Below are 24,077 nucleotides of genomic sequence, written 5' to 3'. Positions count from 1 at the left end.
CTACCTGCTTCCTGGCCCCTAAGTGTTAACCCTCTTGTGGTTATTTACAAAGCCCCATCCTAATTCTTTCCTTCCTGCACCACCCCTCAGGTCACAGTGACCTGTTCCTGCATCTATGCTCCCCCACCCTTAGGAAGGCCTTTGTCTTAAACCCTTATAAATGGCTTGCTGTCCTCTTTGTATCACTCTATCGACTTCACTGTGAATGTGATGCCCACCCGGCTTGACAGAGCCATCGTGATCTCTCCATGACTTCTCACCCTGTAAGTAAGCCCTGAATAAAAGTTCATGTATCAGAAAATGCTGGACTGGCATGGCCCTCATGGGCTGAGACACAGGTATATTCATACATGCATGTGTATGTTTGTATAATTTGAACACAAAATTCTACTTGGTAACTTAATTATAACTTCACAATTGCTGTCTAGACATACAGTGATAATTTTTAATGAAGAAAAAGAGGACCTAGGAAGCTGATATTCACATGACATACTAAATTAAATATATATTAGAGGAAGTAAACTATTGTTTGTCACTCACATATAAGAATTCATTGCTAAATCCTCATTAGTTCTAAATTAAATTATTTAACTATAAATTAAGGGCATATATGCTAAACAAATTCTAATACATAAAATAATTATGCATGAATTAAAATAGATGTAGGTCACTATGTCATATTATAAAGTGAATAAGCAAGTCAGAAAACAGTATATAGAGCACAACTTACTTTTCATTAAAAAAAAAAGATGTGAAACAGGAGAGTTTTTAAGCTTGGCCTAGAATCAAGCACGTTTTAAAAGCTAGTTTCAATGCTTATGGGTGTTACCCTATTAGTAGTCTACAGTGGGCATGCCACTTAACCTTTCTCGGCCTCAATTTCCACTTTATGTAATGGCAGATATTATTCCATTTCATAGCATTGTTGTGAAAAAAATGAGATAACACATATAAACAGTGTGGCACAATGCCTGACTCACTATAAGTGCTTGGTAATGGTAGTTGTGGCAACCCGTGGCCTGAGCAAAATAGGCCTGCAGATCTTTGGTGCACAATAGTCTATGTGACCTAGGCAGCTAAATGTCTAACCTATTGTGTTTCTAAGCCGGTAAAGAGAAAAAGGGTAAACTGACCTTAAAATGTAACTTTATGGGAAGCAGGCAGGAGGTGAGAGGCTCTTAGTCTCACAAAAAGAGCAAAATATAATTGTTCAAGTGTTATTCTAGTCCTTCCTGTACCCCCCCTCAGGTCAGAGTGACCTGTTCCTGCATCTATGCTCCCCCACCCTTAGGAAGGCCTTTGTCTTAAACCCTTATAAAAGGCTTTCTGTCCTCTCTGCATCGACCGGTCGACTTCCCTGTGAATGTGATGCCTGCCTGGCCTGAGAAAGCCGTTATGATCTCTCCATGACTTCTCACCCTGTAAGTAAGCCCTGAATGAAAGTTCATGTATCAGAAAATGCTCATTGTCTTCTTTGGCCTCTGGACTAGCATGGCCCTCATGGGCTGCGACAGCAGTTATTTGTGTGGCCCAAGGATGTGTGCCTATAGTGGTTCAGGGTTACACGGCACATACCTTTGGTGATTAACAGAAAAAATAAAATGTGCAATGATAAAAAACAATTTCAGATTTATTATTGTAAGTGTATAAATGTATTATTTGTATATATAATTTATATATTTTATATTCTACTATTTCTAGAAATTAAAATAATGAGGTTGAAAAGAAGTAACATATTTCTTAAGCAGGTAATCTATCCAAATATACACAGTGAGTTTAGATGACCATAAGGATGGCCCATACTGAGGGTCAATTTGAAAGATACTTTCATGAGCCTTTTTTTTCTGATGTGAATTAAAGCTATAATTAAATATACCAAAAAATGTTCTAATAGCCAAGAAACTCCCAGACTTTGGGGAAATAAATGTAGGATTGTGGAGAGATACTCATTCTACATTTCAGGTTTTGTATTCTCAAGCCACCCTTTTTGAATAAAGCACACTTGACTTTAAAATTCTAGCTTTCCTTTTCACACTGCTTGAACTATTATAATCCATTAACGATCTGATTTCTGTCACCTTTCAATCTTGTGGATTTGAAGCTGTAGGAGCCCCTGGCCTGAAGAAGACAGGCCTATAGAGTTTGGAGCACAGCAGCCTGCATGACCTAGGGCAGCTGATGTTTAACCTATCATCTTTGTAAACCAGTAGAGTAGGAATGTACCACTGAGCTCCATACCTATAGAAGCCAGACCTCCTGTGTCAAGTGTTAATCAATAGTTTACCTCCTTCCTGAACTCCCTAAAATGTTTAACCACTCTTGTAGTTATCTACAAAGCCCCCACCCTATGATTGATAGCTGGATAAGTAGAAAAAATACTCAATATAATTCTTCAGTTAGAAAATGCTTAGTACAGTCTTCAGTAGCAAAACAAAAACAAAAACAAAATCTTTATTAAGATCACCTCACTCAAGCAGCCTTGAGTTATTCCAAGCATAAAGAGGCTCTTGTTAAAATAACTTGCTGTTGCTCTAATCGCAACAACAAAAAACTTATCCTCTGTTCCCAGGAACTTTCCCAGCATAGCCTGCAGGAAGATACAAGAGATACCACCATATGGTCTCATAAGCAGTACCTTCTTGAAAAACAAGCCTGAGTGAGGGAAGGACTTCAGGATAACAGGAGATTCTGCCCAAACAGCTTTCTCTCTTATTTTTCCTCCCCTCTGCTTTCTTCTGGATTCTGGCCATTTCTTTGTCTGTTTGGGGTTATGAAAGGCCCAAACCAATCTACTCACTCTGAACTGGTCTTGGAAAGTTTTTTTTTAACCTCCAGTTCCTTGTTGATGCATCTTCAGTAAACTCACCTTCTCACCAAAACAAAGAAACTTGTTTTTTGATGCGGGATCAGGCGGGCATGACCATTTAAAAATGTTTTTAAATGACCATAATAATTTCTCCCCTCCTTTTTGCACAACATAATCAATCACCACCCCCCATATCACAAGACTCTGTTCCCGCACTTATGCTCTCAGACCCTTAGGAATGTCTTTGTCTCAAACCCTTATAACTGGCTTGGCTGGCTTCTTTAATTGCGCAGTTTGCCCACCTGCTGAATGCTGCACCCACCTGGCGAGAGAAAGCGGTTCTGATCTCTGCATCACCCCCTCATAAGTAAGCCCTGAATAAACATTCATGTATCAGAAAATGTCCAGTGTCTTCTTTGGCTTTTCGACTGGCAAAGCCCTCATGGACTGTGACAGAAGCTTGCATTTTTTTTTATCTATAAAAATAATCCTCATTCTCAGTGACTTTGTTATCATATCAAATCTCAAGTCAACATTTCATTTACAGATGGAGTATTATATTTTAAAATGTTTCAAGTATTTCTTTCACTAAAGACTTGATATTTAGCTATTTTCCTTTAAATGTTCTCAGTGAAACTATTCTTTAATAATAGGAATATGTAAAGAAGAAACAAGTAAAATTAAAAAAACAGAGGAGTAGCGGAAAAAGCTTCATTAACAGCCAAAGAAATAAACATTAACACTAAAGTGCTACTTAAGTCATTAGTCAATAATATATTTTTAAAATAAAACACATGATTCACTTTGTAATCTTATTTAATGCTTAGGCTTTCTTTACATGCTGATATGAAAGTTTCAAAAGTAAAAAAAAGAAATTAAAGAATGTCAGTGAAAAGCCTATTTAAAAAAATTATATCCATAACTTTCTGTTTACTTTTAGCATTGTATAATATTGTCTAAATATAGGTAGGCCTAGGTAACTTAGGGCCACAAAGTATTCGATCAAATGTTTGTTGATATATTTTAATTTTGTCAAAGCCTTTTTGCTATTATTCCCTAAACTGAAGTCATATGTTACCATTATCATTCACTCTCCAGCCCCCAAAAGCAAAATAATTTCCATATATATGCTGGCTCTTCCTTAAATATCATCTTCAGGTGGAACCATCTTATAAGGATTTTTTTTCCTGGCATTTTCTATAATTATACTAAATTATATTAGACATAATTCTGAATTTTATTTGTAACAATAAACCACATAAAGCAATGAACACTATAACAAACCATCTGTGAACTACATTTGAGAGAAAAATTAGTCATCTAATTACCTACAAAGAGCTTCTATGGTCTCTGTAAGGTGAGTTTTCAAGAAATAAAAATTTAAAAGCATTTCTAAATGATTTGCCAAAACTGCAAGAATAATTAAATGGATAAATACCACCATATAGCAAACAAAATCTGCCAATCCATTGTAACTGAAACTAGGACGCCTCATAAAATAATTGTTACCACCTAGCAACATTTTTATGCAAATTCCTTCAGTTCAATTTGCTACCAAGGTACCCTAAAAATTATTCCAGAACCAACTGGAACTATGTGCATATAGACAAAGTCAGACTACTTCATTTGTTTTGTTTCAATTGGGAGCAGTTAAAGAGGGTAAACTGAAAATATGCTTCACTACCTCAATAAAAAAGTAGAGGTATCAAGATTTTGGTACATTCTCTAAAACAAGTACATCAATGGCAGTAAAAAATATATTGAAGCCTAATTTCCTTTTCTTTTTTTTTTTTAACCTAATTTTCTTTTGTTGGATTTCATTTAGCACAAATACAAACTAGTTAAACGTGTGCTTGACTTTAAAACATTAATGTATGCAGTTAAGATTATGATTCAGTTATATAGATAGTATTTTTAATGCATGCAAACAGCTGTTTAAAATGTAATAATTTTAGCGCTAATAATTTGAGAGCTTTAGGTTTGGAACCTTATAAAGTAAATCAATATTTTTCTATTACAATTTTAAGCACTTCACTTCCTCCAATCATTTTCTAACAGTTCAAGTCACTTTCAGTGCATAAACAATATCTGGCGTGAGTGGTCACATAAGAGGAGAACTTCAATCAGTCATAAACAATTACATTTTTAAAAATATAATTAGCCCATTATTTGGGACATGCTTTTTTTTAAAAGTCTTATAAAAAACCTTCCTGCATTCTGAAAATATGTCAACAGTGAGTCAGAGGGCCATTTGTTATTTATAGATATAATAGTTTCCAAATTTCACTGGAGTAAAAATGCCAGTAAATTAATATTTATAGCTAGTTAAGTATTGTATAATTAGTAATTTTAAACAAACATCATGATGGTTTACAGATAAGGGAAATCACTTACAAGCTGCTCAGATTTTACACCATATAACTGGATAGTCTTTGCTACGTTTTTCGACACTGCTAAGGTGAGGTTTGCATCAACAGCAGCCACATTTAGTTCACTGGAGAAAACAAAAACAAATTTTAATTATTAGCTACATGGTTCATCAATAAAGAAAACAACAACATACATAGAACTAAATCCAATAAGCAATGTGGTATTCTTTTTATAGATTTCACTGATTGTTTCCAAGAATTGGTTGCATTGTTTCATTTCGCCCCCTAAACTCAGCTTAAGAGAAGGTGCTTTGAGATGGCTTTGTTAATGACCAGTTTCTCATTAATAAGAACATATCATGTGTGGGTTCGGGCTGTGATTAGGAGAGTAAATTGTATACAGATTTTTAAAGCACATTCTTTCTAATGCTGATAAGTACAATTAGAAGCACTGCATATCACAGACATCTGTAAGGAAATGACAGCTCTTGAATGAAAATGATGACCCTGAGAGACACAGGCTAAAAATATGAATTACACATGATACATAAAGATATTCAGTTTCTGGAGAAATCTGGCCAATTTGTGATATTCTGAATAAAGTAGCTTTTATAATACATCAAAAGTATAAGGCTATAATTCAAAAATTAAAAATCTGGATTCTTAATAAAAGCAATTCTCTTTCAACTTTAGTACTGGTTTAACTGGAGCATCTGATGTGACTGCCAAAAAAGGTATTTTACAAAGACTATGGAAAGAATACCAAGAGTTAAAAATTCTATCAAAACTCATACACAGGTAGAAAAGAAAGAAAAGTAATTACGGTCTCTGAAATAGCAGAATAAACTTCATGTTCAACAGATTCTCTTTTTGAAGTTGAAAGGGTGTGAAACATTAGCACATACTATGGGTGACAAAAATGTCCTTTTATATAGTATTAAAGCACTATTTCAATAATGTTCCATTTTAAATACTATTAAATACTGGGATAGGTAGTATGCTTCTTCAAGCTCTAGATTATGTTTGATTATGGTATTGTCAACCTTCACACAGGAATGCATGAGAGGAGAGATGGCCTCTTTTAACATGTATATAAACCGGCCAAAGAGAACAAGTTGAATCTAGGATTGTTTTGAATCAATAGCAGTTTTTATTATTGCCATACTAACATGGCATGTAACAGAGACATCAGGGTAAAAAAATCTAGTTAGGACTTCATAAAGTGAAGATAATCTTGGAGAGATTTAGGATCAAGTTGCTGAGCAATGTAAACACTTTATGGGCATTCCTGCAGTTGAAGATATGCTAATGCATATTAAACCTGCAGCTTTTTAGTCTTACTCTCCCACAAGTCAAAATAACATCTGCAAATTTGTAGTCTAAAGGAATCCAGACAGTTCTACACCTTGGTCCTATATTGCCCAACTGATATTTTTATTCCACAAATATTCATCTATAAAAGTACATAACTATTATAACAACCTGTGAGCTATGACAAGAACTAAGATAGTCTCAATTGCAAATTAATTTGGATAACTGTTACTGTAAATATCTAAAGACAACAGTATAATTACATTGTCTGCAAGCATTCAGGTGGCACCTCTGCTAGGATACTTTCCTTTTTTAGAGTTTTTGGAGCTGTCACATTCACTTAGAAGCTTAAAATAGCAAACATGAGCAGAATAATCAGAATTTTAATACTGTTTCTGCCATGAAGCACTTTCTGGGCTTAGGTTAAAAAATATTAACCTCTATATTTTAGTATCTCTTTTTGTAAAACTATTTTTACATTTGCTCTCTTTGTGTAATATTAGGAATTTACTATGGTATAGAAAGTTAGGCTTAATATGCATCCTTGGCAAGTACAGAATAATTTTAAGTCTATTTTTAGACTGTATTTAAATGGTTTTATTAATTGAAATATCAAGTACTTACTTTATGTGCATTTATTCACTGCAAAACTCTTGATTTAATTAAATACTTTGAGATGAATTAAAAATGTATTGTTATCATACTTCACTAACAAATGTGGCAAGCATTTTATGGAATGCCACTATATAAAAAATACATACCTTGCTATAGTTTTAAGGATACTGTCAAGTTCATCAGAGGAAGGAGGATTTCGACCACCAGGGGGGAAAACCAAGTTGATAGGATCAAAGAGTCGAGATAAGGATTTTGATAGATAAGCAGCTTCATAGGGTTGCAGTGAGTCTTTCAAAGCCTTTTCTGGACTGTAGAAACAAAATTTGTAAAAATGAATGAATAAATGAATGAATGAATGAATAAATAAAAACTAAATAAATGTTATTGTGTCTAGTTGTAAAAAATATATCTCCCATACAAAATGTAAATATACATTAATAATTTGTTTTAAATTGTATAAAGATATTTACAAGTATATTTCATAATGACACTTTTATTAAGGACTACATAAATATTTCAATCCATATACAACTTCTAGCTTCAAATGCTTGTAATGTGCACCAGTGCCTGGTATGTTAAGTCTGGCACTTGAAACTACAAGAATAACACAGCGAAATCTTAATTCAAATGGGGACTATGCCTTTCTTGGCAAATCCTTTCTTTATGGAATATCAAAACATACACAAGAGAGGCAAGTTTGCAGAGACCTGCTCCACTAGCTCAAAACTCCTTATTTGCTACGCACAGCTGCCACCTCCTATAAAACTCACTGAGAGGGTAGTGTACAGATTAAGATTTTTATCAACCTTCCCATCCCCAAACTATTACTAACAAGAGTGCTGGACAAAAAACAAAAACAAAACTATTTGTCTAAGTCTGACAATCACATAAAAAGTCCAACTGGAGTTCTTAGCTAATTTGTTTCACAATATTCTTCACAAATTAAATTTAGACTTCTAAACACTTCTTCCCTCCTTCCCCTATCTTCAATAATTTGTGCAGATTGTCATTTAGCAAACTATTTAGTCTCACATTTTTCCATCAAAAAATACAATCAATGTCTATGTGTCTATAAACATTATTTACATCTGCTTTCTTAGTCCTATAAATAACTCAACATCTCACCTCATTCCTATGTACACTCTCTCTACCAGCCCTTCCATTGTCTCCTCCCCACCCCCCTCACCCCCGCTTTGGAGAACAAATTGCCCTTCATTCTGAACCTTGAAAACATCCAACCTGCTCCTTCATGCATATGAAACGTGGCTTTCTTCTTTCTTCACCTTTTTAGTCAACTGACAAGAAGTAAATGTCAAAATCTCTTGGCTCCTGTATCATAATTCCATAGCTATCTCTTAATACTTTCTCATTCATTAAGTATTTCACTCAACACATATTTACTGAGAATACTATGTTCCAGGCATTTTGTTAAGTGCTAGCAAGATAAAAATTAAAAGTGCTTTACAGTCTAGTGAAGAAATGAACAAGTAAAATGTTAACTATAGTAACTTCTATAATAGATGATAGAAAGACCATAACGGGAACATGGGAGAATTAGTGTCAATATCTGTCTGAGGTAATCCTCTATTAAAGTCCATGCTATCTATTTAAATGTCTTTTCTACTATTGCCTTTGCCTACTGTCCTTAAATTAAGAAGCGTCTCCTTCTTCATCAGGAAGTTCAGCTCTGAATTCATGAGTACTAACATTCTTCTCTTTCTCCAAATCTCCTACAAGGATACTTGGTGACTATGTCAAATCAGGTAACTTTTCTAAAAGCTGTCCTCTATTCGAAGTCTCTATTTGTAATAACCTGTATTTTAGTTTTACTATGGAACTTACATATTTGGGGCATCATTTTAAACTAGTCTATTTTTAAGATCTCCAAGCTTGAAGACAACTTTCCACACCTCTCACTTTTCCCTTCCTCCTTCCCTTCCACAAATATTATTAAATTCTTAGACTGTGCAAGGCACTGTTCTAGGTACAGGAAATATAGCAATGAACTAGACTAAAAATATTCCCTGGCCTCATAAAGCTTACATGCACATGAGGGAGATAGATAAAAAAAGATAAATAATTTTAAATGACTTAATATGAACTATGATAGGGAGTGACAAGTACTTAGAAAAAATAAAGTAAGGAAGACAGAAAATATGTCTGTCTTTTTTTTTACTTCCAGTTTCAGGTAGGATGAGGTAAGGGAGGCATTACCTGAAAATCTGAATGAAAAGAGGGAGCAAGTTATGTAGACTTCTATGGGAAGAAATCTTAGGTAGAGAGCTTTCTAGGTAAGTGTAAAGGCGCAGTGGGAGGACTATGCCTGACTGTGTTTGCCAAACAGTTAGAGGTGGTGTGGCTTGATAGAGCAAGTAAGTGATGGGAAAACAGTACAAGAAGAAGTAAAAGAGAAAACAGATGAACCAAATCACGGTGGGCTTTGACTATCAATAGGGCACTAGATTTTACTCTAAAGAACTTGCTCTTTGACCTTATTGTAGTCAGTGCTATGTGATTCTTTTCTACTCTCATCCTCCAGCAGCCCACCAGGTCCTATATCCCTCTTTACCCATGGTCATCCATTTCAAGGTGCTCTCATTAACATCCTGATTTCTCTTATTCCCTTCCTTTCAAAACTGTTACTAAGAAAATCCTATTTAAATAGTCTCTAAGTGTTACACAGGAAAAGTAAATTGGTTTTGAAAAACATTTATACAAACTTCTTAATTTCAAGAGAGCTGAAACTCTACTTTAGCAGCCCTTTACTCTCTATAGGTGACCATATGCATCTACTTTACAGTAAGACCAAAGCTATCTACCATGAGCTTCCTCAATTTGGCACTTCTCTAGCTTTTCCCCCCTCCTGTAACTACTGCATCTTTCCTCTGTGATTCTCCTTTTATCGCAAAGAAATAATTAGCTTTATTCCTTTTTCATATCAAAATTTCTCAAAAGAACTGTCTCTATTTCCTCCTTTTCCAGTCTTGCTTTAATCCAATTTTAATAATGCTTTTGTACGAGACATAGAGAACTCCAACAACCTTCATCTTCATCAAGAGGTTAATTCTTGGTTCTAATCTTCCCCAACCTCTCAGTAAAATGTAACACAGTTCACTATCCCTCCACCAAATTAAATTATCTCATTCTCTGAGATATCACACTATGAGTTTCCCACTTATCTCACCATTTCATCTTCTTCTCAGGCTCCTTTGCAGGCTGCTACTCCTCTGCCCAACATATAAATGCCTGAGTGCCTGTCTCAGGTCAGTGTTCTCATTTCTGTCTACATGCATGTTCCCTATATAATCTCTAATCTCATGATTAAAAACAAAAATTTGTATGATGATGACTCTCAACTATACATATGTATCCCTAGCTTAAATACAGATGCTTTTTTTTGTATTGTCATTATCATTAATTTTTTTTAATAATTAAATTCGGTTTTATTGAGATATAGTTACATACCATACAATCATCCATGATGTACAATCAACTGTTCATAGTACTATCATATAGTTGTGCATTCATCACCCCAATCTATTTTTGACAATTTTCCTTACACCAGAAAGAATAAGAATAAAGAATAAAATTAAAAAAGAACACCCAAATCATCCCCCGCCTCCTACCCTATTTTTCATTTAGTTTTAGTCCCCATTTTTCTACTCATCCATCCATACACTGGATAAAGGGAGTGCGATCCACAAGGTTTTCACAATCACACTGTCACCCCTTGTAAGCTACACTGTTACACAATCGTCTTCAAGAGTCAAGGCTTCTGGGTTGCATTTTGATAGTTTCAGGTATTTGCTTCTAGCTATTCCAATCCATTAAAATCTAAAAAGGGTTATCTATACAGTACATAAGAATGTCCACCAGAATGACCTCTTGACTCCATTTGAAATCTCTCAGCCAGTGAAACTTTATTTTGTTTCTTTTCACATCCCCCTTTTGGTCAAGAAGATTTTCTCAATCCCACGATGCTGGGTCCAGATTCATCCCTGGGAGTCATATCCTGCACTGCCAAGAAGATTTACACCTTTGGGAGTAAGGTCCCACGTGGGGTGGAGGACAGAGAGTTCACCTGCAGAGTTGGCTTAGCTAGAGAGAGAGAGAGGGCCATCTGAGCACCAAAGAGGTACTCAGTGGGAGACTTGTAGGCACAACTATAAGCAGATTAAGCCTCTCCTTTGCAGGTTTAGCCTCTCCTTTGCAATAACGAGCTTCATAAGGGCAAGCCCCAAGATAGAGGGCTCGGCATACCAAACCGCCAGTCCTCAATGTTTGCGGGAACATCAGCAACAATCCAGGTGAGGCAGCCCAACACCTCTGCATTTCCCCCCAGATCCTCAGGGTCCCTGCATATATATTTTTATTCTCTGCCCAAATTACTTTGGAATGTGTCGCTATTCACACTAACCTATACAAACCTACCAGATCTCACTTCCTATTCAAAGTTCCATGTAATTATGGTGTTTGAACAAACTGACTGTAGAAGTTACACTGTTTAGAAAATATAGATCCTGCATCAAATAAACATCTCTTCTCTTGGTCTCACATGGAAGTTGAAGTTTTAAAACACGGTCAGTTTCGACCTTTACCCTTTGGCCTGATTTGCCCTAGTCTTAACCAGATCTGCTTCATTCATATCTCTAAATGATGTCTGGGCTCTTTTTCAGTTTTTTTAACAGTTGCTGTATGTGCTAACACTGACATTCATAACTGCTGAGCTCTAGCTCTAAGTTTCAGGTGTCACACAGATACCCAATGTTCCAGAGACCAATCAGGTTATACACAAAGGTTTCAGCATCTCAGAGTTTGGAGACAGTCATTACAATTCAGGAATAGACTTGACTACTGTAAGAGCTTATAATCTAGGGACCATTACAATAACTGTTCCCCTGATAAGCTGTGCTCTAAGATTCAGTTCTGAGTTTACACACTGTAGTTAGTCCATATTGGTGAGGCATTATAATGTCTATCTTTTCGTTTCTGACGTACTTCACTCAAAATGTTGTCTACAGGATCCATTCACCTCGTTCTGTGTCTCACAGCTTCATTCCTTTTGGTAGTTGCTCAATATTCCATTGTATGCATACACCACAGTTCACCATTCTGTTCCTCAGTTGATGTACCTTTAGGCCACCTCCACCTGTTGCAAATCATGAATACTGCCTCCATAAACACCAGTGTGCAAATGTCCATTCATGTCTCTGCTCTCAGATCTTCCAAGTAATCTCCAATCCCATATTTAAAAACAAAAATCTGTATGATGATGACTCTCAAATATATATTTGTAGCCCTAGCTTATATCCAAATGCTTCTTAACAACTCTATTTGCATCTCCAATTCAACAGTTTCAAAAGAAAAACCTCAATTCACCACTATCCCCTTAAAAAAAACAACAATAACAGTCTTGCAATCTCAGCATTCTTCTACCAACTTGTCCAGGCATAATTCTCAATTCCTCTCTTTCTCTCACACTTAGTGTATCAGCAGATTCTTTTGGTTTGTTGTCTAAAATATATCTTGAACAAATCTGACCAATTTTCACCATCTCATCTGCTATAACATTAGTTCAAGCCATTATCACTTCTCTGGAGAATAGCTTCCATTTCCTTTTTTCTCTCCTTTATTGTCCACATAGAAGCCAGTACTAATTTTGAAATATTCACCAGTCAATAACATTCCTCTATTAAAGCAATTGTCCCAACTGCAAAAATAAACTCCAAACTTGTTAAAGGCTATGGTAAAGCATGTAAGCCAACTAGTTGATGTCGTGCTTATATAAAAATAAGAAAATACTCTCTCAATTTTGGAGGAAAAACTGGTTGGGCTGGACTTATGAAGATGGTATTTTCCAATGTGACTTCTAAATATGGTTCTGTATACTATACTTCATGGGTGACTTAGATTTTCAGGGTAATTTTGACTATATTCGGTTTTTTTCATAACACTGATTGAGAACCTACTCCAGCATAAAACATGTGCCTTTCTTACAGCCCCTGAACACACCAGTTCTCTTTATGACAAAATTATGCCACTGGTCCATCAATCATAATGGTCTCTGATGTGATTACAGGTATATCATAATATCAATTAAAAGACAACAACACATATACTCATCTCCTAGGTACTAGTCACACTATTTGGCATTATACTCTAAAACTGCCTCTTATCAGGAACCAGACTGCTCAACTAAGGGTGCGCTTTGACTTCTTCAGTTAAAGAGATGCAAAATACAAATCAATAACCAACATCACAAAAATTTAGTCTATTTCCAATTTATAATTTATCATAAAAATAAAAGACAAAAATCCTTAACATGCCAATAAATACAGGTCCAATGAAACAAACATACTCATAATCCAGCTTTTCTGTTATGGATGTGTCTTGTGTACCATCTTCCATGTGCTGTAGGTCAACACAGAGGTCTGTAGTCCCACTTGCATTAAAATTCCCTTGAATACTTTGACTACATTGTTGAAGACGCTTCCATAAGTCATTATAAAGACGCAATAATTTAGGGTACTCTCCTTCAAATGCCTGTTTCAAAAACATAGAAGCTGCAAAGCAAAACAATATCATGGATTAGAAAAAAGATAAAATAATAAAATCTACTAAATAAATGTTTCTTTTGAATATGAAGATGTCACAAATAGTTTATACTATAGGACAAATCAGATGCTACTTAAAGAAGTTATTTAAAATAATACAAGTAACAATAATTTTTCTATCAGATTACTAACAGTGTTTGATGCATGGACCATGTATTTTACAATTTGATTTACATGAAGAATACAGATCAATATTTATAAAGATTTTTAATTCCTTCTCTCAATAATTGATAGAAGAAGTAGATTGAAAATCAGAAAGGATAGAGAAGATATGAACAACACTAACATCCAACTGACTTAATTGGCATTTATACAATATTCCATGCACAAACAGCAAAATACACATTCTTCTCAAGTGTGTATGGAACATTTACCAAGACATATTTGGCATACGAAGAATGTTTCCTAGCCAAAATGGATTTAGATTAGAAATCAGTAACAGAAAGATACATGAAAAATTCCCAAATACTTGGAAACTCAGTAACACACTTCTAAATAACTACTGGGTCAAAAAAGAAATCAAAAGGAAAATTAAAAAGGATTTTGAAATGAATTAAAATGATAGCACAGCATATCAAAATCTGTGGGATGCCACTAAAGGAGAACTTGGGGGAAATTTATACAAATACCTACATTAGAAAAGAATAAAGGTCAGAAAAAAGTGACCTCAGCTTCTACCTTAAGAACACAAAAAAGAGGAGCAAACCCCAAAGTAAACAAAAGAAAGAAAATAATAAAGATTTGAGCAGATATTGTTGAAACAGAAAACAGAGAAACACTGAAACCAAACATTGGTTCTTTGAAAAAATGAATAAAATTGACAAGCTTCTAGCCAGACATATCAGGAAAAAAAGAGAGAAGAAACAAATTAGCCATATTAGGAATGAGAGAGGTGATGTCATTACATATACCGCAGAAATAAAAATGATAAAAGAATTAAGAACAACTGCATGTGAATAAATTTGACAACTTCAAAGAAATGTACAAATTCTTTGAGAGAGACAAATTACCAAAGCTCGTTGAAGAATAGATACATGGAATAGCCCTAAACTATTAAAAAAATTGAAATTTCATTTAAAAATTTTACACACACACACACACACACACACACCATAAAACCCTGCAGGCTCAGATGGCTTCAGTGTTGAATTCTACCAAACAATTTAGAGAAGAAATAATACCAATCCTAAACAAACTTTTTCATTAAATTAAAGAGAGAATAATTCCCAACTCCTGTGAAGCCATCACTACTGTTACCAAAACCAAAGACATCACAAAAACAAAACAAAACATAAAACAGAATCAATAACCCTAATGAATATAAATGTAAAAATTCTATAAAGAAAATTTCAGCAAATCTTCCCCAACAATATATATATATATTATAATAGATCATGACCAATGGGGTTTATCAGAGGAATTCAAGGTAGACTTAACATTTGAGTATTAAACAATATAATTCATTATATTAACAAATTAATATGATCATTTCAGTAGATGCAGGAAAACCATCTGACAAAATTCAACATTCACTCCTTACTAAAACTCTTAGCAAAACTAGGAATAGAAGGGAACATCCACAACCAGATAAAAGGCATCTATGAAAAGCCTACAGTTAACATGATGCTTGACAGTGAAAGCCTTAATCCTTTCATCCTAAAATCAGAAACATGGCAAGGATGTCTGCTGTCATTAATTCTATTCAGCAATGTCCTGGAGGTTCTAGCTAGGGAAATAGGCAAGAAAAAAAGACATTAAGATTGGAAAGGCAGAAGTAACCTCACTTATTTTTAAATGACATGGCCATTAATGTAGATTATTTGATGGAATCTAATCTAAAAAAGCCACTAGAATTAATAGGTAAGTTTAGCTAGGTTGTAAAATAAAAGGACAATATATGCAAAGCATAATTTAAAAAAGTATTACAAATATAAACAGAGATAAATCTAACAAAAGATGTGAAAGATCTGTATACTAAAACTACAAAAACAGTGCTGACAGAAATTAAAAAGGACCTAAAAAATCAAGATCAAATTCATAGGTCAGAATATTCAATATTGGTAGGATATAAATTCTTCCAAAATTAATCTATATATTAAATGCACAAATTTTATTATTCATCTAAATTTCACTTTCTGGTTGTTGATTGCTAATATGTAGAAATACAATTGTGGAATTTTCAGGATTTTCTGTATGTAAGATCACATCATCTGCAAATAGTTAAAGTTTTACTTCTTCCTTTCCAATTTGGATGCCTATTTTTTTCTTTTTTTGCTTAACTTCTCTAGATAGAAATCCCAGTTCAATGTTGAATAACAGTGACGAAACTGGGCATCCTTGCCTGGTTCCTGATCTTACAGGGCAAGCTTGCAGTCTTTCATCATTAAGAACAATGTTAGTTGTGGGTTTTTCATACATGGCCTTCTATCACATAGAGGAAGTTTCTTTCTATCACTAGTTTTCTACATGTTTTCATTAGGAAGATGTGCTGGATTTTGACTAATGTATTTTCTGCATCAATTGAAATGATTTTTTCCCCTTTGTTTTGATAATGTTCTTTATTATTTGATTTTCTTATGTTGAACCACCTTTGCATATCATGATCATGGTGTATAATTTGTCTAATGTGCTACTGGATTTGGTTAGCTAGCATTTTGTTGAGGATTTCTGCATCTACATTCATAACATGTATTGACATACATCCTTTTCCTTTGGTATCTTTCTCTGGGGTTTGGTAACTGCAATCTTTATACCAGTGGGGAGCTACAGGCTGACAAGAGGAGTGTTCCTTCCTCTTCAATTTTTTTTGAAAAGTATGAGCGGGATTGATGTCAGTTCTTGGAATATTTGGTATCGTTCCCCTGTGAAGCCTTTGAGTCCTGGCCTTTTCATTGTTGGGAGGCTTTCTGTTTATATTCTACAAGTATACTTGTGCATTTTTACTTTCTTCCCAACATGAATGGTACTATGTGGTGCATAATGTTCTGCATTTTAGTGCATAAATGTAGTGAATATATCTCAGAGTTTTTTCCATATCAGCATTTACAGAATTGCTTCATTCTTTTTAATGAGCTATGTAGTATGCCATTGATTTTCCCACAATTTTATTAACCAGTTTCCAATTATTATTAAAAACAATTCTAGAGGTGGGGCAAGATGATGGCATAAAGAGGTGTGGAATTTAGTTAGTCCTCTACAGTGACTAGTAAATACCCAGAAAAAAACTAGTAAACAGTCTGGAACAGCTGTGGGGGGACATCAGTGACTGGACACACATCGTTCACCAGCCTAGAATGGGTGGAACAGCTGAGATTGCAGCATAAAACTATACATAAAGCTCCCCAAACTGTGGAGCTGGTGCCCTTCCCCCACTGGCATGGCAGTATGAATTGTAACACTTCCATGTGGAAAGAAGCAGGCTACCTGGAGCGAGGGAAATGAACTCAACAAAGCTCCAACTGCAGTTTTAATTAACAAATCTGGACTACTGAATACAAGCTACAAGCACAGATAAACTGGAGCAAGCAGAATAGGAACCCTGAGGTCTCTTCCGGTAGAGAGGAGACTTTGGAGATGGCTGAGGTCAGTATACTGGAAAATGGCTGTCCCCCAAGAAAAGGGGCACAGAGAACTGGGTACCAATGCTGGTCAACTGGTGAAACTGGGGGGCTGGAGACTGGCCTTGAAAAGGGGCTTTCTCTTTTAACTTTTTTTTTTCCTCCCATTCCAAGTAGCTCATTAGAGAAAGCCTCAGGCATGTTCAGTTGTCAACAGTGACCCAGGCAATGGTGGAGTTAACACAGTCAGAGAGACAAAGGAGGAATTCAAGGGTAGAAGATAAACTAAAGGGTGTATCTTCCCTAAGAAAAGGAGGACAGGGCTCAAGTGTCTGCCCTCCCCCAGAGAATTCAGAACCCAGAGTGTGTGTGTGTGGTGCCCCCCCTCCAAAGCCCACTTGGGAGGTGAACTCACTACCCTCCCCCTACATGGGACATGATACCCAGGGGTATAAATCTCCCTGGCAATGTGGGAAGTAACTCCTGGGGATGAGCACGGACCCAGCACTGCGGGATTCAGAGGATCATGTTGACAAAAAGGGGGAAGAAAATGAAACAAAATAAGGATTCAGTGGCTCAGAGATTTCAAATGGAGTTGAGAGGCACTCTGGAGGGTATTCTTATGCACTACACAGATACCATCTTTCAGTTTTTAGTATGTTGGAATGGCTAGAGGGATGTACCTGAAGCTTTTGAACTACAACCCAGTAGTTGATTCTTGAAGATGATTATATAATTCTGTAGCTTGCACAGTGTGACTGTGTGATTGTGAAAACTTTGTGGCTCACATTCCCTTTATCCAATGTATGGACAGATGAGTGGAAAAATGGAGACAGAAATTAGATGAAGAATAGGGTGGGAGGGAGAGGATGTAAAGATTTATGTATTCCTTTTTTGCTTTTATTTTGGAGTAAGGAAAAGGTTCAAAAATTGATTCTGGTGGTGAACACACAAACATCTCATGGTGCTGTGAATGACTGTACACTGGATGGCTATACGGTGTGTGAATATACTGCAATAAAATTGTATTTAGAAAAAATAAATGAACAATGGGGGGAGGAACGGAATGGGATGTTTTGGATGTTCTTTTTTTATTTTTATTTTTTATTTTATTTTTTGGAGTAATGAAAATGTTCAAAGGTTGATTGTGGTGATGAATGGACAACTATACGATGATACTGTGAACAACTGTTGTACACTTTGAATGATTGTGTGTTATGTGAATATATCTCAATAAAATTGCATTAAAAATAAATTAACAGGTCAAAAAAATATCAAATCAATGAGTTGAGGGAAGATATGGCAAAAGAGACGAAGGATATAAAGATGGCACTGGGCGAACATGAAGAACTCCAAAGTTTGAAAAAACAATTGACAGAACTTATGAGAATGAAAAGGGACAATACAAGACATGAGAAACAATGGAGACATACAGCAGTAGATTTGAAGAGGCAAAAGAAAGGATTCATGAACTGGAAGAGAAGACATCTGAAATCCTACAGACAAAAGAACAGATAGGGAAAAGAAAGGAAAAATATGAGTAGCATCTCGGACAATTAAATGACAACCTAAAGTACATGAACATGTATGTCATGGGTGCCCAAGAAGGAGAAGAGAAGGGAAAGGGGGCTGAAAGAATAACAGAGGGAATAATCACTGAAAATTTCCCATCTCTTATGGAAGACATAAAATTACAGATCCAAGAAGCACAGCATAAGCCAAACAGAATAGATCCAAATGGACCTACACCAAGACACTTATAATCAGATTATCAAATGTCAATGACAAAGAGAGAATTCTAAAAGCAGCAAGAGAAAAGCAATCCATCACATAAAATGGAAGCTCAATAAGACCATGTGCAGATTTCTCAGTAGAAACCACGGGGGCAAGAAGGAAGTGGTGTGATATATTTAAGATACTGAAGGAGAAAAACTGCCAACTAAGAATTGTATATCTGGCACAACTGTCCTTCAACAATGAGGAAGAGTTTAAAATATTCTCAGACAGACACTGAGAGAGTTTGTGAACAAGATACCTGCTCTACAGGCAGATAGGAAAGGACAAGAGAGAGAGGTTTGCAGCACAATATTGGGTGATGGTAACAGTATTGTAAGTACACTGAACAAAGATGACTGTGAATACAGCTGAAAGAGGATGATTAGGGGCATGTGGACACTAGAAGGAAAGATAGAAGATAAAGACTAGGACTGTATAACTTAGTGAAACCTAGAGTGGTCAATGATTGTGATTAAAGGTACAAACATAATGTTTTTACATGAGAGAGAACAAATGAATGTCAACTTTACAAAGTGTTAAAAACGGAGAGGTATTGAGTAAAAAAATACAATCAATGCAAACCAGAGTCTATATTAATAGCAACATTGTAATGTTCTTCCATTAATTGTAACAAAGGCAATATACCAAAGCTAAATGTCTATAAGAGGGGGATATAAGGGAGGGGTATGGGATTTAGATTTTGGTGGTGGTGTCTGATCTTTTAATTGTATTTTAATTTTACTTTTTCTTTTATTGCTTTTTAGTTATCATTTTTTTTCTTTTTCTTTTTTTTTTCTTTTTCTGCCTCTTCCTCTTTCTTTGTGGAAGAAATAGAAATGTCCTTATATAGATAATGGTGGTGAATGCATAACTATGTGATTACATAGGGAACCATTGATTGTTTACTTAGGATGGAATGTATGGTGTGTGAATCAAACCTTCTAAAAAATAAACAGAGGGATACAAGTGCTGGAGAAAATGTGGAGAAAGGGATGTACCTAATTACCATTGGTGGGGAAGTAGAACAGTGCAGCCCATCTGGAGGGCAGTGTGGTGGTTCCACAGGAAGCTAAGCATGGGGTTGCCATATGGTCCTGCAATTCCGTTATTGGGTATATACTTGGAAGAACTGAAAAGAGGGATATGAATGGACATCTGTACAGTGGAGTTTATGGTGTCAGTATTCACAATTTGCAGTGGATGTAGGTGGCCTAAGGGTATATTGACTGATGAATGGAATGCCGAACTGTGGTGAAAACATACAATGGAATATTGAGTTGCTACAAGGAGTGAAGTTGTGAGGTGCATGGACATTGGGGACAGTATGTTGAGTGAAACAAACCAGAAATGAAAATAAAAACATTATAATTCCTTACTAATATGGACTAACTATAATGTACAAACTCTGAGAACTGAGTGTGAGAGCATAGGTTATCAGGGGAAGACTTAGAATTTAGAAACCTTTACAATAAGCTGTTACAGCATCACATGTATTCCTGAGTTGTAACGACTATTTCTGAATTTTGAGATGCTGAGCTCTTTGTATATAACCTGGTCAGTCCCTGGAACTTTGGGTATCTCTGTGACACATGAGACTCAGAGCCAGAGTCTGGCAGCTATGAATGTCAGCATTACCCCATACAGCAAATGTTAAGAGTCTGAAAAAAAGAGATCATATCTCAATTAGAAATATGAATGAAATGGACTTGGTTAGGATTAAGGTAAATCAGACTAAAGGGTAAGGACAACAGTGATGACGGTGTTTTTAAAACTTCAACTCCTGTGTGAAAGCAAAGGAAGAGATGTTTATTATGTACAAGATCTATATTTTTTTTGTAACACACTATATAATTCAATTAGTATGGTCAGCTTTTTCAAACAATGTAATTACATGGAACATTGATAGGGAGTGAAATCTGGTTGGGCTATACAGGTTAGGGTGAAGCCCCCATACATCCCAGAGTAATCTGGGCAGAGAATAAAAATCTATTTGCAAGTCCCCCTTGAGGGACTGGGGGAAAATGTAGAAATATTAAATTTCCCCACCTGGGGGATTAATGATATTCTCACAAGCATTGGGGGCTACCAATTTAGAAGGGTGATCCCTCGATCTTGGGGCTTGCCTTTATGAAGCTGATTTTACTACAAAAGGAGAGACCAAGTCTACTTACAATTGCGCCTAAGAGTCACCCCCAGAGAACCTGTTTTCTTGCTTAGATGTGGCCTCACTCTCCCAGCCAACTCTGCAAGTAAACTCACTGCCCTCCCTGCTACATGGGACATGACTCCCAGCGGTATGAATCTCCCTGGCAATGTGACACATGACTCCTGGAGATGAGTCTCAACCTGACATAATGGGACTGAGAAAGCCTTCTTAACTAAAAGGGGGAATAGAAATGAAACAAATTAAAGTTTCAGTAGCTGAGAGGATTCAAATGGATTTCTTTTTAGCAGTTAGTGTATTGGAATGGCTAGAAGGAAATACCTGAAACTGCTGAACTGCAACCCAGTAAGTAGCCTTTATTCTTGAAGACGATTGTATAACTATATAGCTCACACTGTGGGACCACGTGATTGTGAAAACTTTGTGGCTCCCACCCTTTTTGCAATGTATGGACAGATGAATAGACAAATAAGGACAAAAAGTAAATGAGTAATAGGGAAGGATGGGGAGTATGGGATGCTTTGGGTATTCTTTTTCACTCTAACTCTTATTATTTTTTGTGTGTGGTAATGAAAATGTTAAAAAACTGATTGTGGTGATGAATGCACAACTATATAATGGTACTGTGAACAACTGATTGTACACTGTGGATGACTGCATGGTATGTGAATATATCTTAATAAAACTGAATTTAAAAACAATTCTAAATAAACAAAAGAACCATAAAATACACCAAAAAAGTTCTACTTTGAATATCTTTATACGTAGGTCACTTCACACATTTTGAGTATATCTACAGAACGAATACCTAGAAGTGGCATTGCTAGAATGAACTTTTCTTATGAATGATCATACTCTATAAAATTTACTACTAATAATCTGATTGTTACTTTTTCTTTATTTCTTGTTTTATTATTTTTTGTCCATTTAACTTGTTTTTTTTATAGTTGAATATGCATTTACTGTGGTGGAAGTTTCTGTACTTCTCCTGCAATTTTATTGAGATATAATCACATACCATACAATCACCCAAAGTTTACAATCAATGGTTCACAGTATCATCATATAGTTGTGCATTCATCACAATCAATTTATGAATGTTTTCATTATTCCAAAAAAAGGAATAAAAATAAAAATAGAAACAAAAATAAAAAGTAAAAAAGAACATCCAAAACATCCCACTGCCCTCACCCTCCATTATTGATTTACTTTTTTTGTCCCCCTTTTCTACTCATCTGTCCATACACTGGATAAAGGGAGTGTGACCCATAGGTTTTCACAGTCACACAGGCACACTGTATAAGCTATATAGTTAAACAATTGTCTTCAAGAATCAAGGCTACTGGATTGCAGTATTTCCTTCTAACTATTCCAATACAGTAAAAACTAAAAAAAGGATATCTATCTAATGCGTAAGAATAACCTCCAGAATGACCTCTTGACTCCATTTGAAATTTCTCAGCCACTAAAACTTTACTTTGTTTCATTTCTCTTCCCCCTTTTGGTCAAGAAGGCTTTCTCACTCTCTTGGGAGGTTTTGACTACTGATTTAATCTCTTTACCCATTATTGGTTTGCTAAAAACTTCAATTTCTTCCTGAGTCCATGCAGACGGTTTGTTTCTAGGAATTTTTACATTTCATCTAGGTTATCTATTTGTTGGGATACAGGTGTTCACAGTATCTTCTTTTACGGTCCTTTTTACTTCAGTGGGGTTGGTAGTAATGTCCCCATTTTCATTTCCAATTTTAGTTATTATCTGCCTCCTGTCTCTCTTTTTCTTTGTCAGTCTACCTAAATGCTAGTCAATTTTATTGACCTTTTCAAATAACCAACTTTTGGTTTTGTTGATTCTCTCTATTGGTTTATTCTCTATGTCATTTATCTCAACCAGCTCACAACTTTATTTCCTTCCTTCTGTTTGCTTTGGGTTTAGTTCGCTCTTCTTTTTCTAGTTAGTTTTGAGATTAGTTCTCTGATTCGAAACCTTTCTTCCTTTAAAATATAAGCAGTTAGAGCTATACATTTCCCTCACCACTGCCTTTGTTACATTCCATAAGTTTTAGTATGTTGTAATTTTCATTTTCATTCTCCTCAAGCATTTCCCAGTTGTGATTTCCTCTTTAATCCATTGGTTGTTTAGCAGTATGTTAATTTCCACATATTTGTGAAGTTTCCCTTTCTCCCTTTGTCACTGATTTCTAGTTTCATTATATCGTGGTTGGAGAAGATACACTGTATGAGTTAATATTTTTTAATTTATTGATACTTGTTTGGTGACCCAAGATAGGGTCTACCCTGGAGAATTATCCATATGCACTCGAGAAGAATGTGTATCTGTTTTTCTTAGGTGAAGTGTTCTATATATTTCTGTTAAGGTCTAGTTGGTTTAGAGTATCGTCTAAGTCTTATTTCCTTACTGATCTTCTGTGGTGATGTTCTATCCATTTTCGAAAGCTGTATATTATTAAATTCTCCTAAAATTAATATAAAACCATCTATTTCTCTCTCCAAATCTGCCAATACTTCCATCATATATTTTGGGGCTCTGCTATTAGTTGCATATATATTTAAGATTGTTACATCTTTATACTGAATTGACCCCTTTATCAGTATATAATAACCATCTTAGTCCCTCATAATTGTTCTTAACTTAAAGTCTGTTTTAACTGGTATTAGTAGAGCTACCCCAGCTCTCATTTGGCTACTACTTGCATGGTATATTTATTTCATCTGGTGACTTCTGGTGACATATATGACTCTGAGCTTCCCCTTTCCACCTCACTCACAGACCATTCAGCACTGTTAGTTATTCTCACGTCTTGCTACTGACACCTCTGTTCATTTCCAAACATTTAAGTTCATC

At 35.5% G+C, this 24,077-nt stretch overlaps 1 protein-coding gene across 2 annotated transcripts in view; it reads right to left on the bottom strand.

Moving 5' to 3' along the window:
- COG5 (component of oligomeric golgi complex 5) overlaps positions 1-24,077 on the bottom strand; it is a 518,626-nt gene that overhangs the window by 124,520 nt on the left and 370,029 nt on the right. For both annotated transcript variants that reach the window (XM_037836383.1, XM_037836384.1), the window contains exons 12-14: positions 13,460-13,664; positions 7,248-7,409; positions 5,201-5,300 (exon numbers count right to left, since the gene is read on the bottom strand). In XM_037836383.1, coding sequence (XP_037692311.1) covers positions 5,201-5,300; positions 7,248-7,409; positions 13,460-13,664 — 467 coding nt within the window. The remainder of the gene's footprint in view (positions 1-5,200; positions 5,301-7,247; positions 7,410-13,459; positions 13,665-24,077) is intronic.

The sequence above is a fragment of the Choloepus didactylus genome, chromosome 5 (assembly GCF_015220235.1).
Source record: "Choloepus didactylus isolate mChoDid1 chromosome 5, mChoDid1.pri, whole genome shotgun sequence".
NCBI classification, from domain to species: Eukaryota; Metazoa; Chordata; class Mammalia; order Pilosa; family Megalonychidae; genus Choloepus; species Choloepus didactylus.
The sequence above is the reverse complement of the archived record's forward strand: the minus strand, read 5'-3'. Positions and strand labels throughout refer to the sequence as shown.